The sequence below is a fragment of the Oncorhynchus masou genome, chromosome 29 (assembly GCF_036934945.1).
Source record: "Oncorhynchus masou masou isolate Uvic2021 chromosome 29, UVic_Omas_1.1, whole genome shotgun sequence".
Lineage (NCBI taxonomy): Eukaryota > Metazoa > Chordata > Actinopteri > Salmoniformes > Salmonidae > Oncorhynchus > Oncorhynchus masou.
In genome coordinates this window covers 60495889-60523591 of record NC_088240.1, presented here as the reverse complement: position 1 = coordinate 60523591, position 27703 = coordinate 60495889, and the positions used below count along the sequence as shown (strand labels likewise).

The following is a 27703-nucleotide window of genomic DNA, read 5'->3' as shown; positions in this document are numbered from 1 at the left end:
TTTAGAAAATAGTAAAAATATAGAAAAACCTTGAATGTGTGTTTCCAAACTAAAGCTCGTGCTTTATATCTGGATTGTTAGCAATAAAAACACATTCAAGAACCGGTACTTGCCTTAACTGTACTTTGAAATTACAAGTCAGTCAAGACCACAATGGCAGAAAACAGAGTTTATTGACGTCATTCAAAGTGGGTTTGAACATCGTGTGGTACATCAATGCAATGTGTGCTTACTAGGCTGTCAAAACAGAAATGCTTCACTGTTTAGAAATTTCCCATATTACAGGATGTGCTATTGTGTATATGCTATGCAACTGCCACCATGTCTTCATATTTGTTTAACATTGCAATGTGCATTATTACTGACTTTACATAGTTACTGAATCATGCTGAAATTACTGACTGCTTGTAACCTGTATTCACCTGTATTCAGCTTTAAACATTGTACATTTTCAATAAAAAAGACAATAAAAACAATAAAAACATGTTGAAGTGATTCATAACCATCACACACATTTTGCAAGTTCATAAATACGCATTTTCTGTGCAACAATAAGTTACAAATTCATAGAAGAGGAACAAAACTTTGAAAAACAAACACATATTACACTCTTAACTGTTGCAAGATGAACATTTCATTAATTGAAAATGTATGTAAGGAGCGACACTAATCTATAAAAACACAGTTAAAAAGTCAGAATAAAAAAACATACACAGTGAAAGTGTACATCCCCCCCCCTGCACAGTCTTCACATTTTGCTGCCTTAAAAGTAAATAAAAAATGTATGACATTTGATTGTTTTCCTACTGATGTACATAAGACATAAGACCCACTCCAATTTGCTTACCGCCCAAATAGGTCCACAGACGATGCAATCTCAACCACACTGCACACTGCCCTAACCCATCTGGACAAGAGGAATACCTATGTGAGAATGCTGTTCATCGACTACAGCTCGGCATTTAACACCATAGTGCCCTCCAGGCTCGTCATCAAGCACGAGACCCTGGGTCTCGACCCCGCCCTGTGCAACTGGGTACTGGACTTCCTGACGGGCCGCCCCCAGGTGGTGAGGGTAGGCAACAACATCTCCACCCCGCTGATCCTCAACACTGGGGCCCCACAAGGGTGCGTTCTGAGCCCTCTCCTGTACTCCCTGTTCACCCACGACTGCGTGGCCACGCACGCCTCCAACTCAATCATCAAGTTTGCGGACGACACAACAGTGGTAGGCTTGATTACCAACGATGACGAGACGGCCTACAGGGAGGAGGTGAGGGCCCTCGGAGTGTGGTGTCAGGAAAATAACCTCACACTCAACATCAACAAAACTAAGGAGATGATTGTGGACTTCAGGAAACAGCAGAGGGAACACCCCCCTATCCACATCGATGGAACAGTAGTGGAGAGGGTAGTAAGTTTTAAGTTCCTCGGCATACACATCACAGACAAACTGAATTGGTCCACACACACAGACAGCATTGTGAAGAAGGAGCAGCAGCGCATCTTCAACCTCAGGAGGCGGAAGAAATTCGGCTTGTCACCAAAAGCACTCACAAACTTCTACAGATGCACAATCGAGAGCATCCTGGCGGGCTGTATCACCGCCTGATACGGCAACTACTCCGCCCACAACCGTAAGGCTCTCCAGAGGGTAGTGAGGTCTGCACAACGCATCACCGGGGGCAAACTACCTGCCCTCCAGGACACCTACACCACCCGATGTTACAGGAAGGCCATAAAGATCATCAAGGACAACAACCACCCGAGCCACTGCCTGTTCACCCCGCTATCATCCAGAAGGTGAGGTCAGTACAGGTGCATCAAAGCTGGGACCGAGAGACTGAAAAACAGCTTCTATCTCAAGGCCATCAGACTGATAAACAGCCACCACTAACATTGAGTGGCTGCTGCCAACACACTGACTCAACTCCAGCCACTTTAATAATGGGAATTGATGGGAAATGATGTAAAATATATCACTAGCCACTTTAAACAATGCTACCTAATGCAATGTTTACATACCCTACATTATTCATCTCATATGTATACATATATACTGTACTCTATATCATCTACTGCATCTTTATGCAATACATGTATCACTAGCCACTTTAACTATGCCACTTTGTTTACATACTCATCTCATATGTATATACTGTACTCGATACCATCTTCTGTATCTTGCCTATGCTGCTCTGTACCATCACTCATTCATATATCTTTATGTACATATTCTTTATCCCCTTACACTTGTGTGTATAAGACAGTAGTTTTGGAATTGTTAGTTAGATTACTTGTTGGTTATTACTGCATTGTCGGAACTAGAAGCACAAGCATTTCGCTACACTCGCATTAACATCTGCTAACCATGTGTATGTGACAAATAAAATTTGATTTGATTTGATTTTGAACTTACTCTACATTTTAAAAGTGAACGAAAAAAATACAGAACATTTTCCAAATTAATAAATAAATAAAAAATAACAGAGCTGTCTTAATTATGTATGTCTTCACACCCCAGAGTAAATACTTGTTGGAAGCACCTTTGGCAGTCATTAGAGCTGTCAATAATTTTGAATTAGATTCTACCAACTTTGAACACCTCATAGGGCAACATATACACCTTGTTTTTGTCAAAATTGCTCAAGCCCAGTAAATTTGTTTGGGAGTCATTGATGGACAGCAAAATTCAAACCTTGAAAATGAGCTTCTTGATTTGATTTTCATTAGATTTGACTACAGCGATACGGATTGAGTCCAGCCCCTTGTCTCAAATCTTCATGCAGATTTAAGTCATGACTGAACCACAGTGGACCATTCAGAAGCAGTCAACAGCTATTGGAAAGCCATTCTGGTGTGTCTTTGAGATTAAAATGTGTGCAATTGACTCGCTGAAGAATACAACTCTATCCCAGTGTTTGGTATTCAGAAGACTGAATCTGGGCTTTGTTAATCTGGGTTTTGCTCCTTTCATATGTATTATGATCCTGACAAACTCTCCAATCCCTGCCGAGGTCAAGCACACCAATAACACATTGTTTCCACCACAAACAGGGGGATCAACAACATTGCATTCACTCCACATTACTAGCCTCTATAGAAAAGTGAAAAGGAGGAAGGAAGCCTGTGTTAAAAACAATCCACTTCAAATCAAACGTTCTGTTGGCAACAAGGCTGTTAAGTAATACTGCAAGACAACACGGGCAATACATTTTCCTGGCCTAAATTAAAAACCACGGGCCAAATCCAGAACTACACAACACAGAGTGAAACCCTCTGTATTTTCAAGTACTGTGGCTTGTGCTGACTTAAATCTGCTTGACAATTAGAGACAATGTTTGAATATTGCTGTCCATCAATGACTCCCGAACCAAATTCACTGAGCTTGAGCTATTTGGACAAAAAACAATGGGTATGTGTTAGCCTAAGAGTTGTGCAAAGTTAGTAGAACCTTATTCAAAATGATTCACAGCTATAATGGTGGCCCAAGGTGCTTCCACCAAGTATTACCTCTGGGGTGTGAAGACATACGCAATCAAGACATCTTTGTTTTTTTGTTTTATTCAATTGGAACAATATATATATAATTGTCCTTTCACTTTGAAAATGTGGAGTTGGTTGTGTAGATCAGCAGGACAAAATCTAATGTATTTCCTTATTGGATTTAATTTTAAGCCGAAATAGCCGAATCCACTAATTTGAAGGGGTGTCCACGGACTTTTGTATATATTGTATATATATAGAGATGAAAATCCAACTGATGAACATACACTGTAGAATAACTGGTGTTAAAAAAAGTTGGACATAGTGGTTCTAGTTTGGAAGGTGACGAGGATGTCTCTGCAGTGCATTATGGGTGATTTTTCACAACCTTATCTGCATTTAAGCTTTACTCCCTCTATACATCAGCTTACTATGCCTTTACACTCTCCTACTCTTCCTCCTATCTAACTCAGGTTGTCCACAATTTGCTTCAGATATAACCTGACCACGACATATGTTCCCATATGTTTCCTCCTCTTCACCATTAGAGGAATCTTTCGGCGCAGAAAGCAGTGTCACCTCGTCCACTGCAGTTTCTGCTGTGTTGTGCTGCTCAGACTGTCCCAGTGGGGCCTCTGTATACTCCTGGACACTGAGGGCATAATTAGTCATGCCCTGTAGCTCTGGCAGCGCAGAATCCTTTGCAACTTCTTCTTCCTCGTCACTCTCGTGCCCTGCCTGGGATTCTTCCAAGACTTTAGCTCCATGGTCTTCAGCGTGCTCCCCCTGCTCCAGAGCAGGAATGGCCTCCTTCTTCTCAGCCCCTCCCTCGATACTGCCTGTGGAGTGCAGGCGAATCACTGCGTACTCTGTCGTTTTGGAGGCGACTCCCCTGATCTCTCCCTCCCCCACCCCCCGCTCGGCCACCTTGGCCTGGAGTTTGGAGAAGTTCAAGTTGGCATAGTGGAGGAGGTCTGTGTCATCGATTTCCCTGTCCACTGTCCTGTTGGGCCCGAGGGCCTCATCCAGCATGGCTTTATTGGCATAGACATTGTCCTCCTCCTGAAAGAGGGTCTGAGGGGTAAGCATCACATTAGAGGGGTTTATATGTTTATTGGCCAAGTTTTTTTATGTGGACTCCTATTAGCTGTAACTTCCTGGTGTCCACACAAAACAATGCAAATCAATCATATGAGCAAGTCAACCACTGGATAGGAAAGGGCTAGTTGTTAGCTAGTTGCTTAACATGAGATCCATACAATATGGTTGCAAAAGACTTGATTACAGTAATGTGCCACCGCAGCCTAAACTGACTTGAGTTCCTCTTCATGCACATTGTTGATTTTTGCATATATCAACACCTTTCCACATTGTTAGACTGTAAGCACATACACATGTGCAATGTCGGAATGTCAGTGTAGTTACTTACCTCATCCATCACTATGAAGTCAGCTGTGTCCTTCTGTCTTTTGTTTGGTGACTGCCTGGCTCTTCTATGCCTGAGAGCAAAACAACAGAGGTTTAGATAATGGCGTCAAATACCAGTCCAGACCCTGTGTCAGTCACTTACTTGCAGAAGTGAAGCAGTGGGATGCATAGGAGCATCATCACTCCTGCCCCCACACCAGCCCCGATCAACAGAGAGGGAAGATGGAAACCTGTGCAATCACAACGTAGAGCAAACAAATGAGTTGTAAAACAAGCGCCACAATTCCTTCTTTGTACTAAAAATCCTTCTTATTTGGAAATGTGAGAGCTTGGGACTACAAGGTTCTTGTTTCAAAAAGATGATTATGAGACAATTGGCTTTAAAGTTCCGAAATGTCATTGGTTTGAATTGTGTCAGCCATTTTTATCTTGTATTCTTTTGAACTTAACAACATGAATAGTTTTTTTACTATATACATAGACAACATTGAACAGAGCAAGGTTATGACAAAAATGACAAAAATACAGATAGAACCTTATAGTTCCAAGCTCTTGAATGCTTAGTGGGACCGGGGGACTGTTAGGAACTAATTCTGGTGTAGAGCAGGACAAATGTCTCCTAACTCTACCTTCCGATGTTTTCATTGATGTTAAGTCAAATGAGAAGCTATTAAAAGCAACAGAGTTGGAGCTGAGGCAGACTAGACTCCGTATTTTCTCTTCCTGTGATTGGTGGATGGTGAGGGAGCTCCTCAGGCCTGCTCGGCCCATTGGCTCCTCCCTGATGATGGTGTTAGTGGAGTGATTGACAGACTCTCCGGCCAGTTGCCACACCAGTGTGGGAGCAGGGTTCCCATAGCTATCACAGAAACATCTGATCTGAGATGCAGCTGAAATCCTGATGCAGTGAGAGGTGTTCAGGATCTCTGAAGCAACTACAGCGAACAGAAAGGAAGGACGCGATTATTCTTAATAGTTCTTAATAGAGTGATTGTGATTCAAAATCAGTAGAATAAACACTATACAGTACATACACGTTACATCGATACTGATGGCTTCAGAGGTCTGCAGTCCATGGACATTCTGAGCCTCACAGTAGTACTGTTCATTTGAAAGCCTGGCCACACTGGAGATGTTGAGGTCCTCTTCAGACCCGACAATGTTCTTCTCCCTTCCCTCAACTCTGTACCAGGTGTAGTTCTTCACTGCTGGGTTGGCATTGCTGCTGCAAGTCAGAGTCACAGAGCTGCCCTCTGCTACTGAGCTAGAGGGACTGACTGACAATGAGGTGTTCTTGGGGGGATCTGGAAGAAAACAGTGCTGTGTTGTCATAAAAAACTGATTGAGCATTATGCACTAGCACCAATGTTAAGAAGTCTGCCTATCCATACTTCCCATGCTACATATCTATAACTCTATACAAATAAGCCAGCTGTGAGCCAGATTCAGTTGCCATACCTAAGCCAGATCCTTTCCACAATAAGGGCCAAACCTGGGCCGGCATGTAAATGTGGCCCAGTTACGACTTTGAATTACACCATAAGCGGGCCGCATCCACCTTGATAAGCTAGGTTTAGCTTTTCCATGATAATGATTTGGCTTAGTTATGGCAATTAAACCTGGTACACTTCTGGACCGTAATTCCAAGTGTTTACTAGGCCACATAAACATGTCGGCAGATTACAAATGGGGGCTGGATTTGGGCCATAATAATTTTTCTTTCTAGGTTTGTCTTGGGAAACTCTTCAGTTGAGATAAAACACAATCTGCACCTGGATTGGGGGGGGGGGGGGAGTGATATGTAGAAATCTTGACTAGGAATGGCCAATGGCAATACATAGAAACAACATCGGTGAAGCTGGAGCATGCCAAATTCAAATGACAAAATTGCAATATTAAACATTCATGAACATACAAGTGTCTTACATCTTTTAAAAGCATAACTTCTTGTTAATCCAACTGCTTTGTCAGATTTCAAAAAGGCTTTACAGCGAAAGCATACCATGTGATTATCTGAGGACAGCGCCCCACATCAAAATACTTTTTCAACTAGCACCGGCTTCACAAAAATCACAAATAGCGATTAAATAAATCACTTACCTTTGAAGATCTTCCTCTGTTTGCAATCCCAAGGGTCCCAGCCACACAATGAATGTTTGTTTTGTTCGATAAAGTCCTTCTTTATATCCAAAAAAGTATGTTTAGTTGGTGCCATTGATTTCAGTAATCCACTCCTTCGACTTAGTCCAAATAAGTCAAGCAATGTTTCTAATTATTCCTCAGGTACCCTAATATGTAAATAAACAATAATATTTCAGACGGAAAGAACGGTGTTCAATAGAAAAGGAAAATAATGAAGAGCATGTCCTCATTCACGTGCACCAAAAGCCTACCTTTCCTGATGAGAACACCTTTGATAAACTACAACTACTTGTTAGTTTTTCAAGAAACAATCCTGAAACCCTGTCTAAAGACTGTTGACATCTAGTGGATGCCATAGGAACTGCAATCTGGGAGCTATTTTTTGTATATCCAATAGGCTAGCATTGAAAAGGCCTGTGACCTCAATTCTTTTTTATTCCGGATGGATTTTCCTTGATTTTTTTCCTGCCATATCAGGTCTGTTATACTCACAGACAGTATTTTAACTTCAGAGTGTTTTCTTTCCAATACTACCAATTATATGCATATCCTAGCTTCTGGGCCTGAGTAACAGGCAGTTTACTTTGGGCACTTTGAGGTTTGTAGAAAAGTTTTAAAAAATTATGAGACTATAACACAATAGATATGGTAGGAGGGAAATCCAAAGAAAAACCAACTGGAATGTCTTTCTTTTTTGAGAGCCCATGCTCTTACAATGGAAGGAAAAAGGGCAAATCCAAATCCAGCTCCCAGATTGCAATTTCTATGGCTTCCACTAGATGTCAACAGTCTTTGTTCAAGGTTTCAAGCTTGTTTCTTCCAAAACGAGGGAGAATTATGAGTTTTAGTACTGGGACTCAGAGTTGGAAATCAGTCTGTGAGCTTGTGATGAAGAGGATGCGGACCTGCTAATATCAATTGTCTATTGAACATACTTCTTTCTGTATGAAATATTATAGTTTATTTACATTTTAGGGTAGCTGAGGATTACATAGAAACATATTTTGACTTGTTTTAACAAAGTTTAGCTGTAGCTTTTTGGATTCCTTTCTCTGCATGTTGAACAAGTGGATTACTCAATCAATGGCGCCAACTAAATTGAATTTTTGGGATATAAGGAAGGATTTTATCTAACAAAATGAAACTACAAGTTGTACTTGGACCCTTTGGATTGCAAATCAGAGGAAGATTTTCAAAAAGTAAGTGAATATTTAATCGCTATTTCTGAATTTATGACAGGGCATGCTTTCGCTGTAAAGCCAATTGTAAATCGGACAGTGCAGTTAGATTAACAAGAATTTAAGCTTTTAACTAATATAAGACACTTTTATGTACCTAAATGTTTCATATCCATCATTTTTATGATTATTTATTTGAATTGCGTGCCCTCCAATTTCACCGGAAGTTGTCAACAGGTGTCCCAATAGCCCTAACCTCAGAACTGAAAAAGCGTATGTGAGCGAGGAGGCCTACAAACCAGTTACACCAGCTCTGTCAGGAGGAATGGACCACAATTCACCCAACTTATTGTGGGAAGCTTGTGGAAGGCTACCCAAGTTAAACCATTTAAAGGCAATGCTACAAAATACTAATTGAGTGTGTGTAAACTTCTGACCCACTGGTAATGTGAAGAAAGAAAGAAAAGCTTAAATAAATTATTCTCTCTACTCTATTATTCTGACATTTCACATTCTTAAAATAAAGTGGTGATCCTAACTGAACTAACACAGCGCATTTTTACTAGGATCTAATGTCAGGAATTGTGAAAAACTGAGTTTAAATGTATTTGGCTAAGGTGTATGTAAACTTCCGACTTCAACTGTATATTAACTGAAAGGCTCTACATGTACCATTTCAGAATTATGGCTAAAATATGTTGTGTTTCTTTACCATTAGTAAATGATTAACAAATGCATTGACACCATTAAATGATACATTAGTTGATGCCAATTAATGTAGCCATATGGTAAAGTGTTAGCAGCATCTTGATGTTTCTATGTTTCTGTTCCTACACTAGGCGGTATACTGTATTATACCCAGCGATAGAAATTAAGCTAGCCCGCTAACCCGTGGCTAGTACTTTTCAGACCAGGCTAGTAGAAAATGTGCCTGACTAGCCCAGCAGCTAGTGACATTTTGTCTTTTCAAATATTGCGTATTTATTTTGGACCCAGGCCAGTAAAAATTGCAGTCTGCTATCCTGGCTGGCCAGTGCCCAATATCTTTAAGTTCCATCCCTGACCATACCACTGCAAAAGTATAATGTATATAACTTACATTGAATATCCAGCTGAACAACTGTGGCTTTTTCTTTACCGAGTGCATGCAGTGCTTCACAGCCGTACTCCCCGCTATCACTTGCTTTACTATCTAAGGTGAAGCTCTCTCCAGATCCTAAGAGAACAGCCTCAGTCCCATTGACTCTGTACCAGGTGTAGTTCTTCACTGCAGGGTTGGCATTGCTGTTGCAGGTCAGGGTCACAGAGCTGCCCTCTACCACTGAACTAGAGGGGCTGACTGACAGTAAGGTGTTCTTGGGAGGGTCTGGGGGAAAGAAACAATAGATAACAATAGACAATAGATATTGTATGTCAAGATTCAATTTAGTGTGTGTTATGATACTGTCTAAAGTTGAAACTATTGATCACATTTGGTTTCATTGTGTACATACACATTCCATTTAGTTGAATGACAGATGAGTTCTTGGTTCCATGGTCATTGATGGCTTCACAGTAGAAATAACTGTAATCTGCTGGTACATGGAAAGTTAGCATTCTGCTAGCCCTCACTGTTGAAACCTGCTCTCCAATAACTCTGTACCAGTTGTAGCGCCACACTGCTGGGTTAGCATTGCTGCTGCAAGTCAGAGTCACAGAGCTGCCCTCTACCACTGAACCAGAGGGACTGACTGACACTGAGGTGTTCTTGGGAGAGTCTGAGGGAGAGTGCACAGAAAGTTGTCAAATTCTATAGAAATAATTAACTTACCATACATAAATCAAACTTACCATGCATGAATCAACTTACAAAGAACAGCGACTGTCAGATCAGTTTTGGATGATTTATCACTCTTGCCAGCCTGTCGTTTGTACAGCGCAGTGCAGGAGATCTTCTCCCCATGGTGGACATGTGAAGCGGTAAAGTTCAGGAGAGAAGTTATGACTCGATTCGGAGTCACCTGCAAATCCTCCACACTGTCACTCAGTGTGGGGGTCCATGTCAGAGTTGGAGGGAGTGAGGGACAGGGGGCTGCAGCAGAGCAGATCAGACTCACTGAGGTCCCCTCCATCACATTTACTGTTGCTGGACTTAGAGTGGGTTTGGATGGATTTTCTGAGGGAGTAAAAAAAAACGTATATTACATGAGCAGTGCATTAAATACAGCAGGGTTCAAACCTGCAACTTAAATGAACACAACACAACACACACATCACAAAACTAGCATATTCTAATGATACTCTACCTTTTACATCAATTGTGACATATTCTGGAAAATTATATCTCAGAACATGGTCACAATCAATTCTGAATGAAAAGTAGTCATTGAGATAAGATGTGAGGTCATTCAGGATTGTGGTACATTCCTTCTGCTGCATGTTCCCAGTTAGATTCCCTTGAATGGTGTTTAAGCCTGTTCCTGTGAGACTAGAATCAAACACCTGTACTCCTGTCCACCCTTTCCTCCATATTCCTTTACATGAAGTTGTGAGGAACGACTCATATCTAGATTGCAGTGTAAATGAGCAGGGAATGTTCACACAAGATCCACTCAGAGCCTTTATATTCTGAGGCATCAGAGCTGCAAAGTCGAGGCACAGAACACCTGAAACACACACAGCAAAATATTAGACTGGGTGTTAGGTTATTTTCAACTTCACTAGGGTGTTTTTTTTTCCTACATACTGCAAAAAAATATGCTGGCGAGTTATTTAGCGATGTGCAGAATAATCTGGCTAGCATTTTGGGGGGATGTATTAATAATAGTAGACATGGATTGTATGAACTATAATTTTAAAGGCCCAGTGCAAATGTTTTTTTCTCAATATCAAATTATTTCTGGGTAACAATAAAGCAACTTCCTGTATGTTACGGATACATGTATCATGTGTGAGTGTATCCTGTGTGTATTTCTTTTTTCTACTTCTCCCCTCACAGGTGGCAATCATCATTCCCCAATCAGAAGACACATTTCCTCCTGTTTCCATTACCCAATCACATCCCCTTTCCCTTGGTTTAAAAACCCATTCAGTTGTTTTCTCTGGAGCTCGATCTCTCTGTGTCTCTCACTCAATCTCTCACTTTACCTCGCTATACATCTCCCTCTCTCTTCTTTAGATTGAGCTCTCTTTTGTTTTTGCAACTACATGTCACTTAGTTCCCACCTGTGAGTATTGTTTTGGTTTTGGTGTTAGACTGTTTGTTTGATGGTGGGAAAAGGGGATTCCAAGACAAGTTGCCCATGGGCATACACTACCCGTAGGACTACTTTGTCTAAGAACACTAGTTAGAACTGGGCGGACCACCCGCTTTATTTTTGGTTAGTTAGTTAGCTGTATGGAAGTAGGCTAGTCTAGCTTAGGGGTATTCCCCCCTCCCCTCATTTACTGTGTCTTTAGAAATAAACCGGTAATTGGCGGTAATTTAGTCGTCTGTGGTTATTTGTTCTCACTGTTACTTTTTCACTGTTATAATTTGCATGAGTTATGATACAGGTGGAGTGGAAATTTCCTGTATTTACCAAATCATGAGAGCAAACCACCACACAAGTCAGAGTTATCATAAAGTCCATCTTTAATTATTATGAGCTCCATCACAACCCTGTGACTCTCAGATCAATTCAGTGTTTATAAATTAATTATCTGAGTGCTTACACAATGCAAATGAGATCATTTATAGCAAAGACACACATAGCCAGACAGCATTGGCCATAAATTATCGTTCAGCTTTGGTCTCCTAAACTATGTTCTTATCTCGCTCTTGGTACCACTCAGGACCAACACCATTACCTCACCCAATGGCATATATCAAATACACCCCCTCCTGGACAAGATCACAGAGACAGTGACTGATACACAGACATTGTGGAGCCAAGAGATAATTGGTTCCCCCTCAATCATCCCTTCACATGGTTTAAAAGTTACGTTTACACATGACACATTCACAGATAAGACTAACCAGACCTCTCCCCTCTCTGGGCCATGTAACTTTGCCCACATAAGCATGCTATAAAATGAATAAAACATCTTATTTATAAATGTTCCCCAACTAATTCTGATTCTGCCACGACACGGGTCTCGTTGCCATCCCTCTCGACTGAAGAGCCAATGGGATTCGTAACACTGTAATAGTTTTTTTATTTATTTACTACTCAACCAAGAATTGTACTAGGATTGTCTGGGAGTGGGGAAGGGCACATAATGGTGCATTAACCACAGTGTGGCTCAATCCACCTGAGCAGAGAAGGGATATGTAACCTTAAAACTAAGTTATTGGCAGAGAGGTTTGAAACGCTCTTTGTATTTGTCTATTAACTTTACCCCCCTAGTGATGTCACTAGGCAAGACAAAACTCCACCCATGCACAACCTGCTGATTAGAAGGTCCTGTATTTCAACCAGCCACTATCGGGAAATAACACTGATCACATTATTACAGTGTTGGTTTCATCAGCTGTTGTATAAATATGATACTAAACACAGGACAAACTGAATGTTGACTGCGCTGGGCTTTTTATAAGGATCAGAACACTAATCATGTTTCCATCCAGTTTTTATGCGAGTAAAGTCATACCGTATAACAACAAAAAATCATGATGGCAGTAGCTAGGTTTTACATCCAATCGCGACAGATTTTCATGCGAATATTATAAAATCCGATAAAGAATAAAATAGCATTTTCCCACCATTGGTGTTTCCACCAAACGGAGTAGTTGGGGATAAAAATCAGTGCATGATGACATAGTGCACACAAAATGTACATTTTCGCTTACATTTTCATGTACCAATTAAGAATCTAAATTTCATAGTGTTTCCATCGCATGTTCAACTCATATTTTCTTTATGCAGATTTTTTAATATTCACTTGAAAATCTGTCATCAATTGGATGGGAACCTAGCTACAGATAACCAATCAAACGTAAATGGTAAAGTGCAATTGGAGATGCTAGAAAGCAGTGCATCAGACCCAGCCTTTCCCACAGCAACCCACCTTGCAGCAGACCACCAATGAGGATGAGTCTTTCAGCTCCTGTGATATGCATGATTCTCTGTATCAGAAAGGGCCAGATGAGCTCACCTGCTATGAAACACTGTCTGGACAGACAGACAGACATACACGTTCAGTACAGAAGAAGCAGACACATGAACCCAACAGTGAAAATAACTTTTAAAAAAGTTAAGCACATCAAAATGTTGACATTTTAATTTTGATTTGTCATTAATAGAATGATTCTATACAGATTCTGATTATAGGGAACTGAAACAAAATTGACCCTATTCTCCACAAGACAGTCTGAGTTTTCTTGCTTTTTTATTGGACATGTTGGCTACACTACAAACATTTGTATCATAATGAGATTTGAATCATAGTAATTGATAAGGGAATTTATATGTTTAACGTTGTGTTATGCTAATGAGCTTGAGGCTATAAATAGGATCCCGGATTGCTCGACGCAAGAAGTTAAGGTAATGACTAAAGAATTCCACCCTGAAACATATAAGACTATAATACATGTGAGGGACAAATTAAGAGGGAGAAATATGTGGAGAAAACAGAGGCTGGTAGACTACACATGATATCTCTGAAAAACTGACAGCAGGAGGTCCCTTCCAAGGCCTCTCTTATAGAAAAGTAATAAAACTGTGTGTGTGTGTGTGTGTGTGTGTGTGTGTGTGTGTGTGTGTGTGTGTGTGTGTGTGTGTGTGTGTGTGTGTGTGTGTGTGTGTGTGTCAATAGGAGGTTATAAAGTCTTCAAATTTTGGTTGACTTAAGAGCTCCCAAGAATAAACTACAACAAACCTTGTGCATAAGCTGAGTCTTTGCCTAATTATTATTAAACCCAGAGTCTTACAAACCACGGGGATTGGTCAAAGCTTATTTATTGTGAGTTATCATTTGGGATTGAAAATTCTCATGACAATAATATGAACATAATTCTCACATAATAAATGAATAATAGAAAATACATGATTCAATTATACCCTGAAGCCAATGAAGCTGTGTTGATTCTGAGTAAGTATAAATACCTAAATGAAGCATAATAAAGTCAAACAGTTTCATATTTTGGGTGTAGATTAATTTCCATTGAAAATACTGACCAATACAAATGAATGAAGCGTACAGAGCTGTGAGCTGATAAGGTTGATATTTGTGTTAATCTAGATCTAGCCTACACCTGACCCACTAAAGAAAATGTAGTCTTGTTGAACTTGACAATATCTACAATTCGATTTTAATTAGATGCTATCAATATCTGAAATGTGTTTCCAAATTCAATTCATCCGAAAATATTAACATGTTGGGACACATGTACATAAACTTTCAGATGCTTCTCCACATTACAACATTGGGACAGTCACATGAATTACCACAACAGAAATAGTACAAACAGAAATAGTGTATTCGACCTCTTACCAGTATTCACGCGATGGTCATCTGTTCAAATCCAATGCAGAATTCAGGCTATATAAATGCCACCTGATGTGGTGTATGTTGTCTAGCTGCCTGTCACTGCAGACATTCAGAAGAAGTGGCACTGCTGTTTGCAAGACACAGAATTTTCCTTCGTTGAATAAGCGACAACCCACAAGTGATAGCCTTCATCTGTAGTATCAAATGATCATCAGATTTTCTTTTAAATCACAGTTACTAGTGAAATATATCAAACTTCACAAGGAAGGCAACATCCTCTGATTCCAGATTAAATATAATCCAGTGACCTGTAAATTACACAGAAAGCTACAGCCCCTCGCAATATTTCTCTTTTTTAAACATGTTTTTATTTTAGATGAATACAGCCAACATGAATTCATCCAGAGATTTAAATTCACAAATGTAATCATGTAGTTTCAAGTCTATCTTTACAGCGAGTTCCAGTTTAATTGGGAAATAACTGCTCAAGACATCTGTGGCTGAAGGAAATGACACTTTTGATATGTTGCATAACTTTTTACTTTCCTTAGTTGCTACTCAATGGGCCACCATTCAAAGAAGAAGTAAAAGCAAACTTTAATGTGGATATCATAAACGTACAATTCAAAGGCCTTAGAAAGAGAGAAATTACATGAAGAAATGAATAAAAGTCTCTTTGATGATGAATTTGTGTTAATGTTACTCTGCACAATATATTAACCCTTCGGTGTTGAGGAGATAATATACATTATATATATATATATATAGTACCTATCAAAAGTTTGGACACACCTACTCATTCAAGAGTTTTTCTTTATTTTTTTTACTATTTTCTACAATGTAGAATAATAGTGAAGACATCAAAACTATGAAATAACACATGGAATCATATAGTAACCAAACAAAGTGTTAAACAAATTAAAATACATGGAAATGCAATTTCCAAGAACATGATTGTCGTTGAATAATAGCCATTTAGCTGGCAGGTATCTTCACTGACATTATCAATCTCTCCCTGACCAGTCTGTAATACCTACAAGAACACCAAGGTAACCCTGTTATCGCCCTGTAGCACTCACATTTGTAGTCTTGAAATGCTTTCAAAGGCTTGTCATGGCTCACATCAACACCATTATCCCAGAACCATGGACACACTCCAATTCACATACTGCATTAACAGATTTGTGCACGGGGGCATTGTCATACTGAAGCAGGAAAGGGCCTTCCCCAAACTGCTGCCTAAGGGGCTAAACTAAGGGGCCTAGCCCGAACCATGAAAAACAGCTCCAAACCATTATTCCTCCACCAAACTTTACACGTGGCACTATGTAATGGGTCATGTAGCATTCTCCTGGCTTATGCTAAACCCAGATTCGTCATATAGATGAACTGAAAGAGACAAAGGGTGGAAATCGATGGTAAAATCAAAATATTTGGAGAAGACAAAGTGAAAAGCTTGATTTAAACTTGTTATTTACATGTATCTGATAGATTAAAACGATTCTGATGAGGTCGACTGCCCCGTTCCCTGTATTCACGTCTCTCAGGTAGAGCCTGAAACCGCGAATCCAGAGTTACGCTCATAGTGTTACTGCCGCTGTCCCCTCTGCAGCGTTCACATATCACTACCACTGGTCTCTCTGTGTGCTTCTCTGCTGCCACACTCTGTCCTCTGACATACATCACAAACACATGCATGTTCGCACATACACACACACACACAAATGTGCGCACACACACACACATACACATATATGTTATGTGTGGTCAAATAAATGTTACTTGTATACACAATTCCAAAGGTGCTAGAATTGCAGGGATATTTTTTGGCATGCAAATCACTAATACTAGCCTAAAGAGTGCTCTCACCTGTATGACCTCATAAGTAGAGGTCACGTTTGAGATCTGTAGTGTGGCGTAGGTGTCACCTACTGCCTGTTAGCAGACATGGGGACATGTCACACAGTAAGTGCCTCACATAATACAGTATTTATTAGCAAAAGCACAATAGAAATAAATCACAAGACGATTACCATGTTATTTCCAGGTAATTACAATAAGTTACCTATTACTGTCTTCATAACTTGTAACACAAAAAGAAATGACCAAGTATTATGATGTATTTTCTAGGTAATTCCAAAGTATTTTCTGTACTGTGAGATAAAGTGCTCCCGACCTACCTTCAGTCCTCTGGATAATCTGATCGTGAATAGAGATGGAGACAAAGATTAGATCGGAAATATTGAAAGTGATATATTACCATATCGATATATTAATCTCTCATTGACAGACTACCAATAACCAAATAACGCTAGATTTAAATTCTGGGTTAACCAAGATTATATGAAAGACTATTTCTGAAGAATGTCCTTGAAATAATGAAATACAAGATTCTACTTGCTTAGCAATTACAGTATATCCATTTTACCTGATATATTTATAGACTCCGAAGATGACTGTTAGAATCCACAGGACAAAGACCACTCCACAGATTATGGATGGAACTGATGTTTGTGCTACAAGACATGTTTGAGTTACTTTGTTAGTTACCAAATCCACTTTCTCTATACTTTTTGTATGTTTACCAATAGTCTTTATAACAAATTTATACAGGTAATAGAATAATCGTTAAATTGTAGAATTGCTTAAAATGTCATTAATTTAATCTTCATTAATTGGTTAATTATACACAACAATCTGTTTAATCTATGATGGAAATTAAGCACATTGTTACAGCAGTAGGCCTACCTGTAGTTGTGGAGGGGCAATGGTGAAAGATGTTGGACCTATCTTTGCCATAGCTATTTTGTGCTTCACAGCAGAACAGTCCACTCTCGCTGATGTCCTGCAGAACCAGAAATGGGGATCTAGACTCCATTGGGACCATCTTGCTCTCATTGACTCTGTACCAGGTGTAGGTCTTCACTGGTGGGTTGGCATTGCTGCTGCAGGTCAGGGTCAAAGAGCTGCCCCCTACTACTGAACCAGAGGGACTGACTGACACTGAGGTGTTCTTGAGAGGGGCTGGGGGAAAGAAACAATAGATATTGTGTGTCAAGAGTCAATTTAGTGTGTGTTATGATACTGTCTATGGTTGAAACTATTGTTCATATTTGGTTTCATTGTGTACATACACATTCCATCTAGTTGAATGGCAGATGAGTTCTTGGTTCCATGGTCATTGATGGCTTCACAGTAGAAAGAACTGTCATCTGCTGGTACCTGGACAGTTAGCATTCTGCTAGCCCCCACTGTTGAAACCTGCTCTCCAATAACTCTGTACCAGTTGTAGCGCCACACTGCTGGGTTAGCATTGCTGCTGCAAGTCACAGAGCTGCCCTCTACCACTGAACCAGAGGGACTGACTGACACTGAGGTGTTCTTGGGAGAGTCTGAGGGAGAGTGCACAGAAAAAAGTTGTCAAATTCTATAGAAATAATTAACTTACCATACATAAATCAAACTTACCATGCATGAATCAACTTACAAAGAACAGCGACTGTCAGATACATTTTGGATGATTTATCACTCTTGCCAGCTTGTCGTTTGTACAGCGCAGTGCAGGAGATCTTCTCCCCATGGTGGACATGTGAAGCGGTAAAGTTCAGGAGAGAAGTTATGACTCGATTCGGAGTCACCTGCAAATCCTCCACACTGTCACTCAGTGTGGGGGTCCATGTCAGAGTTGGAGGGAGTGAGGGACAGGGGGCTGCAGCAGAGCAGATCAGACTTACTGAGGTCCCCTCCATCACATTTACTGTTGCTGGACTTAGAGTGGGTTTGGATGGATTTTCTGAGGGAGTAAAAAAAACAAACTTATATTACATGAGCAGTGCATTAAATACAGCAGGGTTCAAACCTGCAACTTTAAATGAACACAACACAACACACACAACACAAAACTAGCATATTCTAATGATACTGTTATGAACTTGAGTGAAGACCCAAAAGCGGTTTTAACAGAAAACAGAGTTCTTTAATGAAAAAACAGGAATGGCATAAATCCTCTTCCAACGCTGTCAGCGGAACAAAAGAACGTTAGTATAGTGCAGGATGCACCTGCCAGGCAGACTCCGACAGGACAGGACAAGGTGGAAGCAAACGAGACGACAGCTTGCTTCTGGCATCAAAAACACAAACAAGAATCAGACACTGAAAGTAGCAGGAACAGAGAGAGAAATAGAGACCTAATCAGAGGGGGAAGAGAGAACAGGTGGGGAAGAGTGAATGAGCTAGTTAGGGAAGATGTAGAACAGCTGAGGAATGAGAGACAGAGAAGGTAACCTAAAAAGACCAGCAGAGAGAGACAGAGTGAAGAGAAAGGACAGGAACAGACATAACAAGACATGACAGTACCCCCCCCCCACTCACCGAGCGCCTCTAGGCGCACTCGAAGAGGAAACCTGGCGGCAACGGAGGAAATCATCGATCAGCGAACGGTCCAGCACGTCCCGAGAGGGAACCCAACTCCTCTCCTCAGGACCGTACACCTCCCAATCCACTAGGTACTGATGACCACTGCCCCGAGGGCGCATGTCCAAAATCTTACGAACCCTGTAGATGGGTGCGCCCTCGACAAGGATGGGGGGGGGAGGGACGAGCGGGGCGCGAAGAACGGGCTTAACACAGGAGACATGGAAGACCGGGTGAACGCGACGAAGATAGCGCGGGAGAATAAGTCGCACTGCGACAGGATTAACGACCTGAGAAATACGGAACGGACCAATGAACCGCGGGGCCAACTTGCGAGAAGCTGTCTTAAGGGGAAGGTTCTGAGTGGAGAGCCATACTCTCTGACCGCAACAATATCTAGGACTCTTGGTCCTACGCTTATTAGCGGCCCTCACAGTCTGCGCCCTATTACGGCAAAGTGCCGACCTGACCCCCTTCCAGGTGCGCTCGCAACGCTGGACAAAAGCCTGAGCGGAGGGGACGCAGGACTCGGCGAGCTGAGATGAGAACAGCGGAGGCTGGTACCCGAGGCTACTCTGAAAAGGAGATAGACCGGTAGCAGACGAGGGAAGCGAGTTGTGGGCGTACTCTGCCCAGGGGAGCTGTTCTGACCAAGACGCAGGGTTACGAAAAGAAAGACTGCGTAAAATGTGACCAACAGTCTGATTGGCCCGTTCGGCTTGACCGTTAGACTGGGGATGAAAGCCGGACGAGAGACTGACGGAAGCCCCAATCAAACGGCAAAACTCCCTCCAAAATTGAGACGTGAACTGCGGGCCTCTGTCGGAAACGACGTCAGACGGAAGGCCATGAATTCGGAAAACATTCTCGATAATGATCTGAGCCGTCTCCTTAGCAGAAGGGAGCTTATCGAGAGGAATGAAATGAGCCGCCTTAGAGAATCTATCGACAACCGTAAGAATAACTGTCTTCCCCGCTGATGAAGGCAGTCCGGTGATAAAATCTAAAGCGATGTGAGACCACGGTCGAGAGGGAATGGGAAGCGGTCTGAGGCGGCCGGCAGGAGGAGAGTTCCCAGATTTAGTCTGCGCGCAGACCGAACAAGCGGCGACAAATCGACGCGCGTCACGTTCCCGAGTGGGCCACCAGAAACGCTGGCGAATGGAAGCGAGCGTACCCCGAACGCCGGGGTGGCCGGCTAACTTGGCAGAGTGGGCCCACTGAAGAACGGCCGGACGAGAAGGAACGGGAACGAACAGAAGGTTCCTAGGACAAGCTCGCGGCGACGGAGTGTGAGCGAGTGCTTGCTTTACCTGCCTCTCAATTCCCCAGACAGTCAACCCGACAACACGCCCCTCAGGGAGAATCCCATCGGGGTCGGTGGAGACCTCAGAAGAACTGAAGAGACGAGATAAAGCATCAGGTTTGGTGTTTTTTGAGCCCGGACGATAAGAAATAACAAACTCGAAACGAGCGAAAAACAGAGCCCAACGAGCCTGACGCGCATTAAGTCGTTTGGCTGAACGGATGTACTCAAGGTTCCTATGGTCAGTCCAAACGACAAAAGGAACGGTCGCCCCCTCCAACCACTGTCGCCATTCGCCTAGGGCTAAGCGGATGGCGAGCAGTTCGCGATTACCAACATCATAGTTACGTTCTGACGGCGATAAGCGATGAGAGAAAAACGCGCAAGGATGGACCTTGCCGTCAGAGAGAGAGCGCTGAGAAAGAATGGCTCCCACGCCCACCTCTGACGCGTCAACCTCAACAACAAACTGTCTAGAGATGTCAGGTGTAACAAGAATAGGTGCGGATGTAAAACGATTCTTAAGAAGATCAAAAGCTCCCTGGGCGGAAACGGACCACTTAAAGCACGTCTTAACAGAAGTAAGGGCTGTGAGAGGAGCTGCCACCTGACCGAAATTACGGATGAAACGACGATAGAAATTAGCGAAGCCCAGAAAGCGCTGCAGCTCGACGCGTGACTTAGGAACGGGCCAATCAATGACAGCCTGGACCTTAGCGGGATCCATCTTAATGCCCTCAGCGGAAATAACGGAACCGAGAAAAGGGACAGAGGCGGCATGAAAAGTGCACTTCTCAGCCTTCACATAAAGACAGTTCTCCAAAAGGCGCTGGAGGACGCGTCGCACGTGCTGAACATGAATCGAGAGAGACGGTGAAAAAATCAGGATATCGTCCATGTAAACGAAAACAAAAATGTTCAGCATGTCTCTCAGGACGTCGTTAACTAGTGCCTGAAAGACAGCTGGAGCGTTAACGAGGCCGAAAGGAAGAACCCGGTATTCAAAGTGCCCTAACGGAGTGTTAAACGCCGTCTTCCACTCGTCCCCCTCCCTGATGCGCACGAGATGGTAGGCGTTACGAAGGTCCAATTTGGTGAAAAACCTGGCTCCCTGCAGGATCTCGAAGGCTGAAGACATAAGAGGAAGCGGATAACGATTCTTAACTGTTATGTCATTCAGCCCTCGATAATCCACGCATGGGCGCAGGGACCCGTCCTTCTTCTGAACAAAAAAAACCCCCGCTCCGGCGGGAGAGGAGGAGGAGACTATGGTACCGGCGTCGAGCGAAACCGACAAATAATCCTCGAGAGCCTTACGTTCGGGAGCCGACAGAGAGTATAATCTACCCCGGGGGAGTAGTTCCCGGAAGGAGATCAATACTACAGTCATACGACCGGTGTGGAGGGAGAGAAGTGGCCTTGGAACGACTGAACACCGTGCGCAGATCGTGATACTCCTCCGGCACCCCTGTCAAATCGCCAGGCTCCTCCTGTGAAGAAGAGACAGAGGAAACAGGAGGGATAGCAGACATTAAACAGGTTACATGACAAGAAACATTCCAGGATAGGATAGTATTACTAGACCAATTAATAGAAGGGTTATGGCGCACTAGCCAGGGATGACCCAAAACAACAGGTGTAAAAGGTGAACGAAAAATTAAAAAAGAAATGGTTTCGCTATGATTACCAGAGACAGTGAGGGTTAAAGGCAGCGTCTCACGCTGAATCTTGGGGAGAGAACTACCATCTAAAGCGAACAAGGCCGTGGGCTCCCTAACTGTCTGAGAGGAATGTCATGTTCCCGAGCCCAGGTCTCGTCCATAAAACAGCCCTCCGCCCCAGAGTCTATCAAGGCACTGCAGGAAGCAGATGAACCGGGCCAGCGGAGATGGACCGGAAAGGTAGTGCGTGATCCAGAAGGAGAGGCCTGAGTAGTTGCGCTCACCAGTAGCCCTCCTCTTACTGATGAGCTCTGGCTTTTACTGGACATGAGGTGACAAAATGACCAGCGGAGCCGCAGTAGAGACAGAGGCGATGGTGATTCTCCGTTCCCTCTCCTTGGCCGAGATGCGGATACCCCCCAGCTGCATAGGCTCAGCCTCCGAGCCGGCGGAGGAGGGTGGCAGTGATGCGGCAGGTGGCAGTGATGTGGAGAGGGGAGCAACGGAGAACGCGAGCTCCTTTCCACGAGCTCGGCGACGAAGATCAAACCGTCGCTCTATGCGAATAGCGAGAGCTATTAAGGAGTCCAGACTGGAAGGAACCTCCCGGGAGAGGATCTCATCCTTAACCTCGACGAGGAGACCCTCCAGAAAACGAGCGAGCAAAGCCGGCTCGTTCCAGTCACTAGAGGCAGCGAGAGTGCGAAACTCAATAGAATAATCCGTTATGGATCGATTCCCCTGACATAGGGAAGACAGGGCCCTGGAAGCCTCCTCGCCAAAAACAGAACGGTCAAAAACCCGTATCATCTCCTCCTTAAAGTCCTGATACTGGTTAATACACTCAGCCCTCGCCTCCCAGACTGCCGTGCCCCACTCACGCGCCCGTCCGGTAAGGAGAGAAATGACGTAGGCGATGCGGGCTGCGCTCCTGGAGTAAGTGTTGGGCTGGAGAGAGAACACCACATCACACTGAGTGAGGAATGAGCGGCACTCAGTGGGCTCCCCAGAGTAACACGGCGGGTTGTTGATCCTGGGCTCCGGAGACTCGGAAACCCTGGAAGTGGGCGGTGGATCGAGGTGGAGTTGGTGAACCTGTCTTGTGAGGTCGGAGACTTGGACGGCCAGGGTCTCAACGGCATCTTGAGCAGCAGACAATTCCTCCTCGTGTCTGCCTAGCATCGCTCCCTGGATCTCGACGGCGGAGTGAAAAGGGTCCGGAGCCGCTGGGTCCATTCTTGGTCTGATTCTTCTGTTATGAACTTGAGTGAAGACCCAAAAGCGGTTTTAACAGAAAACAGAGTTCTTTAATGAAAAAACAGGAATGGCATAAATCCTCTTCCAACGCTGTCAGCGGAACAAAAGAACGTTAGTATAGTGCAGGATGCACCTGCCAGGCAGACTCCGACAGGACAGGACAAGGTGGAAGCAAACGAGACGACAGCTTGCTTCTGGCATCAAAAACACAAACAAGAATCAGACACTGAAAGTAGCAGGAACAGAGAGAGAAATAGAGACCTAATCAGAGGGGGAAGAGAGAACAGGTGGGGAAGAGTGAATGAGCTAGTTAGGGGAGATGTAGAACAGCTGAGGAATGAGAGACAGAGAAGGTAACCTAAAAAGACCAGCAGAGAGAGACAGAGTGAAGAGAAAGGACAGGAACAGACATAACAAGACATGACAGATACTCTAACTCTTACATCAATTGTGACAAGTTCTGGAAAACTGTAGCTCAGAGCATTGTCACATTCAATTCTAAATGAAAAGTAGTCATTGAGATAAGATGTGAGGTCATTCAGGATTGTGGTACATTCCTTCTGCTGCATGTTCCCAGTTAGATTCCCTTGAATGGTGTTAAAGCCTGTTCCTGTGAGACTAGAATCAAACACCTGTACTCCTGGCCACCCTTTCCTCCATATTCCTTTACATGAAGTTGTGAGGAACGACTCATATCTAGATTGCAGTGTAAATGAGCAGGGAATGTTCACACAAGATCCACTCAGAGCCTTTATATTCTGAGGCATCAGAGCTGCAAAGTTGAGGCACAGAACACCTGAAACACACACAGCAAAATATTAGACTGGGTGTTAGGTTATTTTCAACTTTGCCCACATAAGCATGCTATAAAATGAATAAAACATCTTATTTATAAATGTTCCCCAAATAATTCTGATTCTGCCACGACACGGGTCTCGTTGCCATCCCCCTCGACTGAAGAGCCAATGGGATTCGTAACACTGTAATAGTTTTTTAATTTATTTACTTCTCAACCAAGAATTGTACTAGGATTGTCTGGGAGTGGGGAAGGGCATATAATGGTGCATTAACCACAGTGTGGCTCAATCCACCTGAGCAGACTAAACACAGGACAAACTGAATGTTTACTGCGCTGGGATTTTAATAAGGATCAGAACACTAATCATGTTTCCATCCAGTTTTTATGCGAGTAAAGTCATACCGTATAACAACAAAAAATCATGATGGCAGCAGCTAGGTTTACATCCAATCGCGACAGATTTCATGCGAGTATTCTAAAATCCGATAAAGAAAAAAATTGCATTTTCCCATCAGTGGTGTTTCCACCAAATGGTGGAACGTTCACATATCACTACCACTGGTCTCTCTGTGTGCTTCTCTGCTGCCACATTTTCCTCTGACACACACACACATGCACAAATGCACACACACACACACACACACACACACACACACACACACACACACACACACACACACACACATACACGTTATATGGTTAAATAATTATTCCTTGTATATACATTTCCAAAAGTGTGAAAACTATAGTTATTTGATGTATGCCAATGATCACAAATACTAGCCTAAAGAGTGCTCTCACCTGTATGACCTCATAACTAGAGGTCACTTTGGAGATGGGGTATGTATAATCTGCTGACCTGGCCCTTTGTTGCAATAAGTGCCTCGCATAATACAATATTTAGAGCACAATGAAATCAAGAACATAAAGATTGTTCAACAATATTAAAATTGTTATTTCTAGGTAATTACAATAAATTACCTATTACTGTCATTAAAACATGGACAAACAATTACCAGAAACAAACAATTCTTACCATGTAATTTCTAGGTAATTCCAAAGTATTTCTGTACTGTAAACTACAGTGCTACCGACATATCTTCAGTCCTCTGGATAATCTGCTAGTATATGAAACACACACACATATATATATATATATATATAAAACCACATACATACATATATACATATATACATATATATATATATATATATATATATATATATATATATACATATATATATATATATACATATATATATATATATATATATACATATATATATATATATATATATATATACATATATATATATATATATATATATATATATATATAATACAAAGTCTTAGGTAAGTACGTAATTTAATTTGACCTGGTATGTTTGTAGACTCTGAAGACTACACTTAGAATCCACAGGACAGTGACCACTCCACATATTATGGATGGAACTGATGAATATGACAGGGAGATGTTTAAGTTACTTTGTTAGCTACCAAATCCACAGACACTGTAACTGATTTATACAGAGAATAGCATAATCGTTAAATGGTGATGGGGCGTAATATGCCATTCATATCACACCACATGCTAGGCTAGCTAATGCTATAGCAGCCCATTGGATTCCATGAAAATGCGACCTTTAGCATTGTGGTGAGTAGCTACCGGACGTGTTGTCGAATCCAAATTAGTTGCTTTAGTATTCCTAAATTTAGTGACACGAAATTAAGTACTCTTTTCTCCACCTTATTGATCATTTCTCCAACTTATTAATAAACCAGCTGCATCAACATGTGAACACCGTAATGAGGCTCAACCACCAGAAACAAAAACACAGAACTGTTGAAAATAGTAATCATGTACCTTTAACACCAATATTGATGCTTTCAGAAAATGCAGGCGGAAGAATGTTGTCTTATTCAAGGTTGAGGTGATACTGGGATAGGTAGGAACGAGGATAAGGGATGTTCAGGATAATGGTGCAGTCCTTCTCAAGCAAGTCCCCAGCACAATCTTTAACACTGTATTCCCGAAACCTCTCGTCCATGTTCCTTAACATGGACGAGTTAGAATGACTAACATGTAGACTCCAGTGTAAATCTGCATGGAATGAGCACACAAGACCCACTTAGAGCCTCTATAATTGGAGGCATCAACACTGCCACCTTTTGGTTTTGGCACAGAGCATCTGAAATAAACAGTTTAGACGGAAGAATGGACAGCAAAAAACACAGAAACATTATCTTTCCAAATTCAATGCTCTGTTATTTTTTTATACGAATGATTTAAAAGAGCTAAAGTGAAATCATGAGAAGGAATGATTCTGGTTTGTGTCTAGAACTCAGGGAAACAGTAAGCCAAATAGAAAATAAAAACTAGATATTTAGTTACCACAAACTACGAGACAGTGGATTATGCAGTCAGACGGAACAGAGAAAATATGCGATTTAACATCATAGATTTAGCCGGTAGTAATTTGTGCAATAGACACCGGCTGGAATGTGGTTTTAACCAATCAGCATTCAGGATTATACCCACCTGTAGTATAAAATGTTTTGTACAATCAGTGTACAGTATAATATAGTTTATACAACTGGTGGGTTTAATCCTGAATATTGATTGATTCAAAGCGCATTCCAGCCAGGGTCTTTTCCACAAATTCCCACTAGATAAATCTATGATGTTAAAATGCCTATTTACTCGTTCGATCTGACTGCGCAATCCACTGTCTCATCAGCTCAGCCAGGCAAGTTATACACTTGATCTCCACTATAAAAAGCATCCAGACATTGTCTAACATTTTTCTTGAGACGAACGTTTAAGTTTTCAACAGCAGAGATTTGTATAAACCTTGCTGTATGTCTCTCCGACATTTGCAACAGTGTTTCAATATTCAAATTCGATATCCAGCTGTCCCATAGTAATGAACGTGTAGGGGTCAGGAGTCAGGACGAGACAGATAGTGCAGGCAGCATTTCTCAGCCAGTTGAAATCATTAACTCAACTGGCATCATTTTTTATAGATGTATACAAAGAAATGTAAATGAAAAAAAGGTCAAACGAAACGAAGTGCAGCTAGTTTCCCGTCTTTACAGATTCAATTTGAAGTGATTGTGTTAGCTGTGTTGTTGGCTAGCTCCTCTGATCAACAGTGTCCTAACAACAGAACACATGTTCAACTGTATGTCAGGCGAAATCGCTCCTCTTTAGCTCATTGTTATCGACGTATCCAAATAAAATGTCACTGGAACACAGCTTAAACAAATGAAAATACAGCTACTGTTGTTATTCTGTCTGCACTGTTTGTCGTGACTGTCAGTTAGCCATAGTTGGCTAGCAAGCAAGAACTTTGCCAGGTAGTATGGCAATGGAACATTTAGAACAAATGACTGGACCGAATCCATAGATACAGAACAAAAAGACTGAATGACTGGGTCACGTCTCTAGGACCCGGACCGATAGAATGAACGACCAGCCGGCTCGGGTAGCAACCCTAGATTTGTGTCAGGACTATATCTTGAAATAGTATGAATAAAATCATCAAAATAATGTTTTTAATATAAATATGTCACCCTCTCCAT

At 42.1% G+C, this 27703-nt stretch overlaps 2 protein-coding genes across 8 annotated transcripts; both read right to left on the bottom strand.

Moving 5' to 3' along the window:
- Nucleotides 1–154: 154 nt before the first annotated feature.
- LOC135520145 (myelin-associated glycoprotein-like) lies at nucleotides 155–15386 on the bottom strand. Of its 3 annotated transcripts, none has more exons than XM_064945490.1 (11): nucleotides 14688–15386; nucleotides 13263–13366; nucleotides 10520–10879; nucleotides 10084–10389; nucleotides 9728–9991; nucleotides 9334–9600; nucleotides 5949–6218; nucleotides 5544–5849; nucleotides 5057–5144; nucleotides 4916–4985; nucleotides 155–4560 (listed from the first exon to the last, which is right to left on the bottom strand). In XM_064945490.1, the coding sequence occupies exons 2-11, from the start codon at nucleotides 13312–13314 to the stop codon at nucleotides 3925–3927; spliced, it is 2619 nt and encodes an 872-aa protein (XP_064801562.1). In that variant the 5' UTR covers nucleotides 13315–13366; nucleotides 14688–15386; the 3' UTR covers nucleotides 155–3924. The 3 variants fall into 3 exon arrangements, with proteins under 3 accessions (XP_064801562.1, XP_064801563.1, XP_064801564.1); XM_064945491.1 differs by having other exon boundaries at nucleotides 13263–13362; XM_064945492.1 differs by lacking the exon at nucleotides 10520–10879.
- Nucleotides 15387–15479: 93 nt separating this feature from the next.
- LOC135520146 (B-cell receptor CD22-like) lies at nucleotides 15480–26168 on the bottom strand. 5 transcript variants are annotated; one of them, XM_064945494.1, is made up of 8 exons: nucleotides 19056–19270; nucleotides 18172–18477; nucleotides 17819–18076; nucleotides 17433–17708; nucleotides 17113–17200; nucleotides 16865–16883; nucleotides 16554–16619; nucleotides 15480–16356 (listed from the first exon to the last, which is right to left on the bottom strand). In XM_064945494.1, exons 1-8 carry the CDS (start codon nucleotides 19108–19110, stop codon nucleotides 16300–16302), a joined length of 1125 nt encoding a protein of 374 aa, XP_064801566.1. In that variant the 5' UTR covers nucleotides 19111–19270; the 3' UTR covers nucleotides 15480–16299. The 5 variants fall into 5 exon arrangements, with proteins under 5 accessions (XP_064801566.1, XP_064801567.1, XP_064801569.1 ...); XM_064945495.1 differs by lacking the exon at nucleotides 19056–19270 and adding an exon at nucleotides 25986–26168 and having other exon boundaries at nucleotides 15480–16619; XM_064945497.1 differs by lacking the exon at nucleotides 19056–19270 and adding an exon at nucleotides 25157–25213 and having other exon boundaries at nucleotides 15480–16619.
- Nucleotides 26169–27703: the final 1535 nt, after the last annotated feature.

What these genes read in the sequence shown, in the direction of transcription:
- LOC135520146 (XM_064945493.1), bottom strand. Translation starts at nt 19,110, where the DNA reads ATGATTTCCTCCGTTGCCGCCAGGTTTCCTCTTCGAGTGCGCCTAGAG. An exon ending in AGTGCGCCTAGAGGCGCTCG is followed by an intron (nt 18,478 to 19,055) that starts GTGAGTGGGGGG and finishes TTACTCCCTCAG; the next exon opens with AAAATCCATCCAAACCCACT. An exon ending in TTGCCCCTCCACAACTACAG is followed by an intron (nt 17,201 to 17,432) that starts GTAGGCCTACTG and finishes CATGTCTTGTAG; the next exon opens with CACAAACATCAGTTCCATCC.
- LOC135520145 (XM_064945490.1), bottom strand. Translation starts at nt 13,314, where the DNA reads ATGCATATCACAGGAGCTGAAAGACTCATCCTCATTGGTGGTCTGCTG. An exon ending in TGTCACAATTGATGTAAAAG is followed by an intron (nt 10,390 to 10,519) that starts GTAGAGTATCAT and finishes TTACTCCCTCAG; the next exon opens with AAAATCCATCCAAACCCACT. An exon ending in ATCAATGAAAACATCGGAAG is followed by an intron (nt 5,145 to 5,543) that starts GTAGAGTTAGGA and finishes GTGATTGCACAG; the next exon opens with GTTTCCATCTTCCCTCTCTG.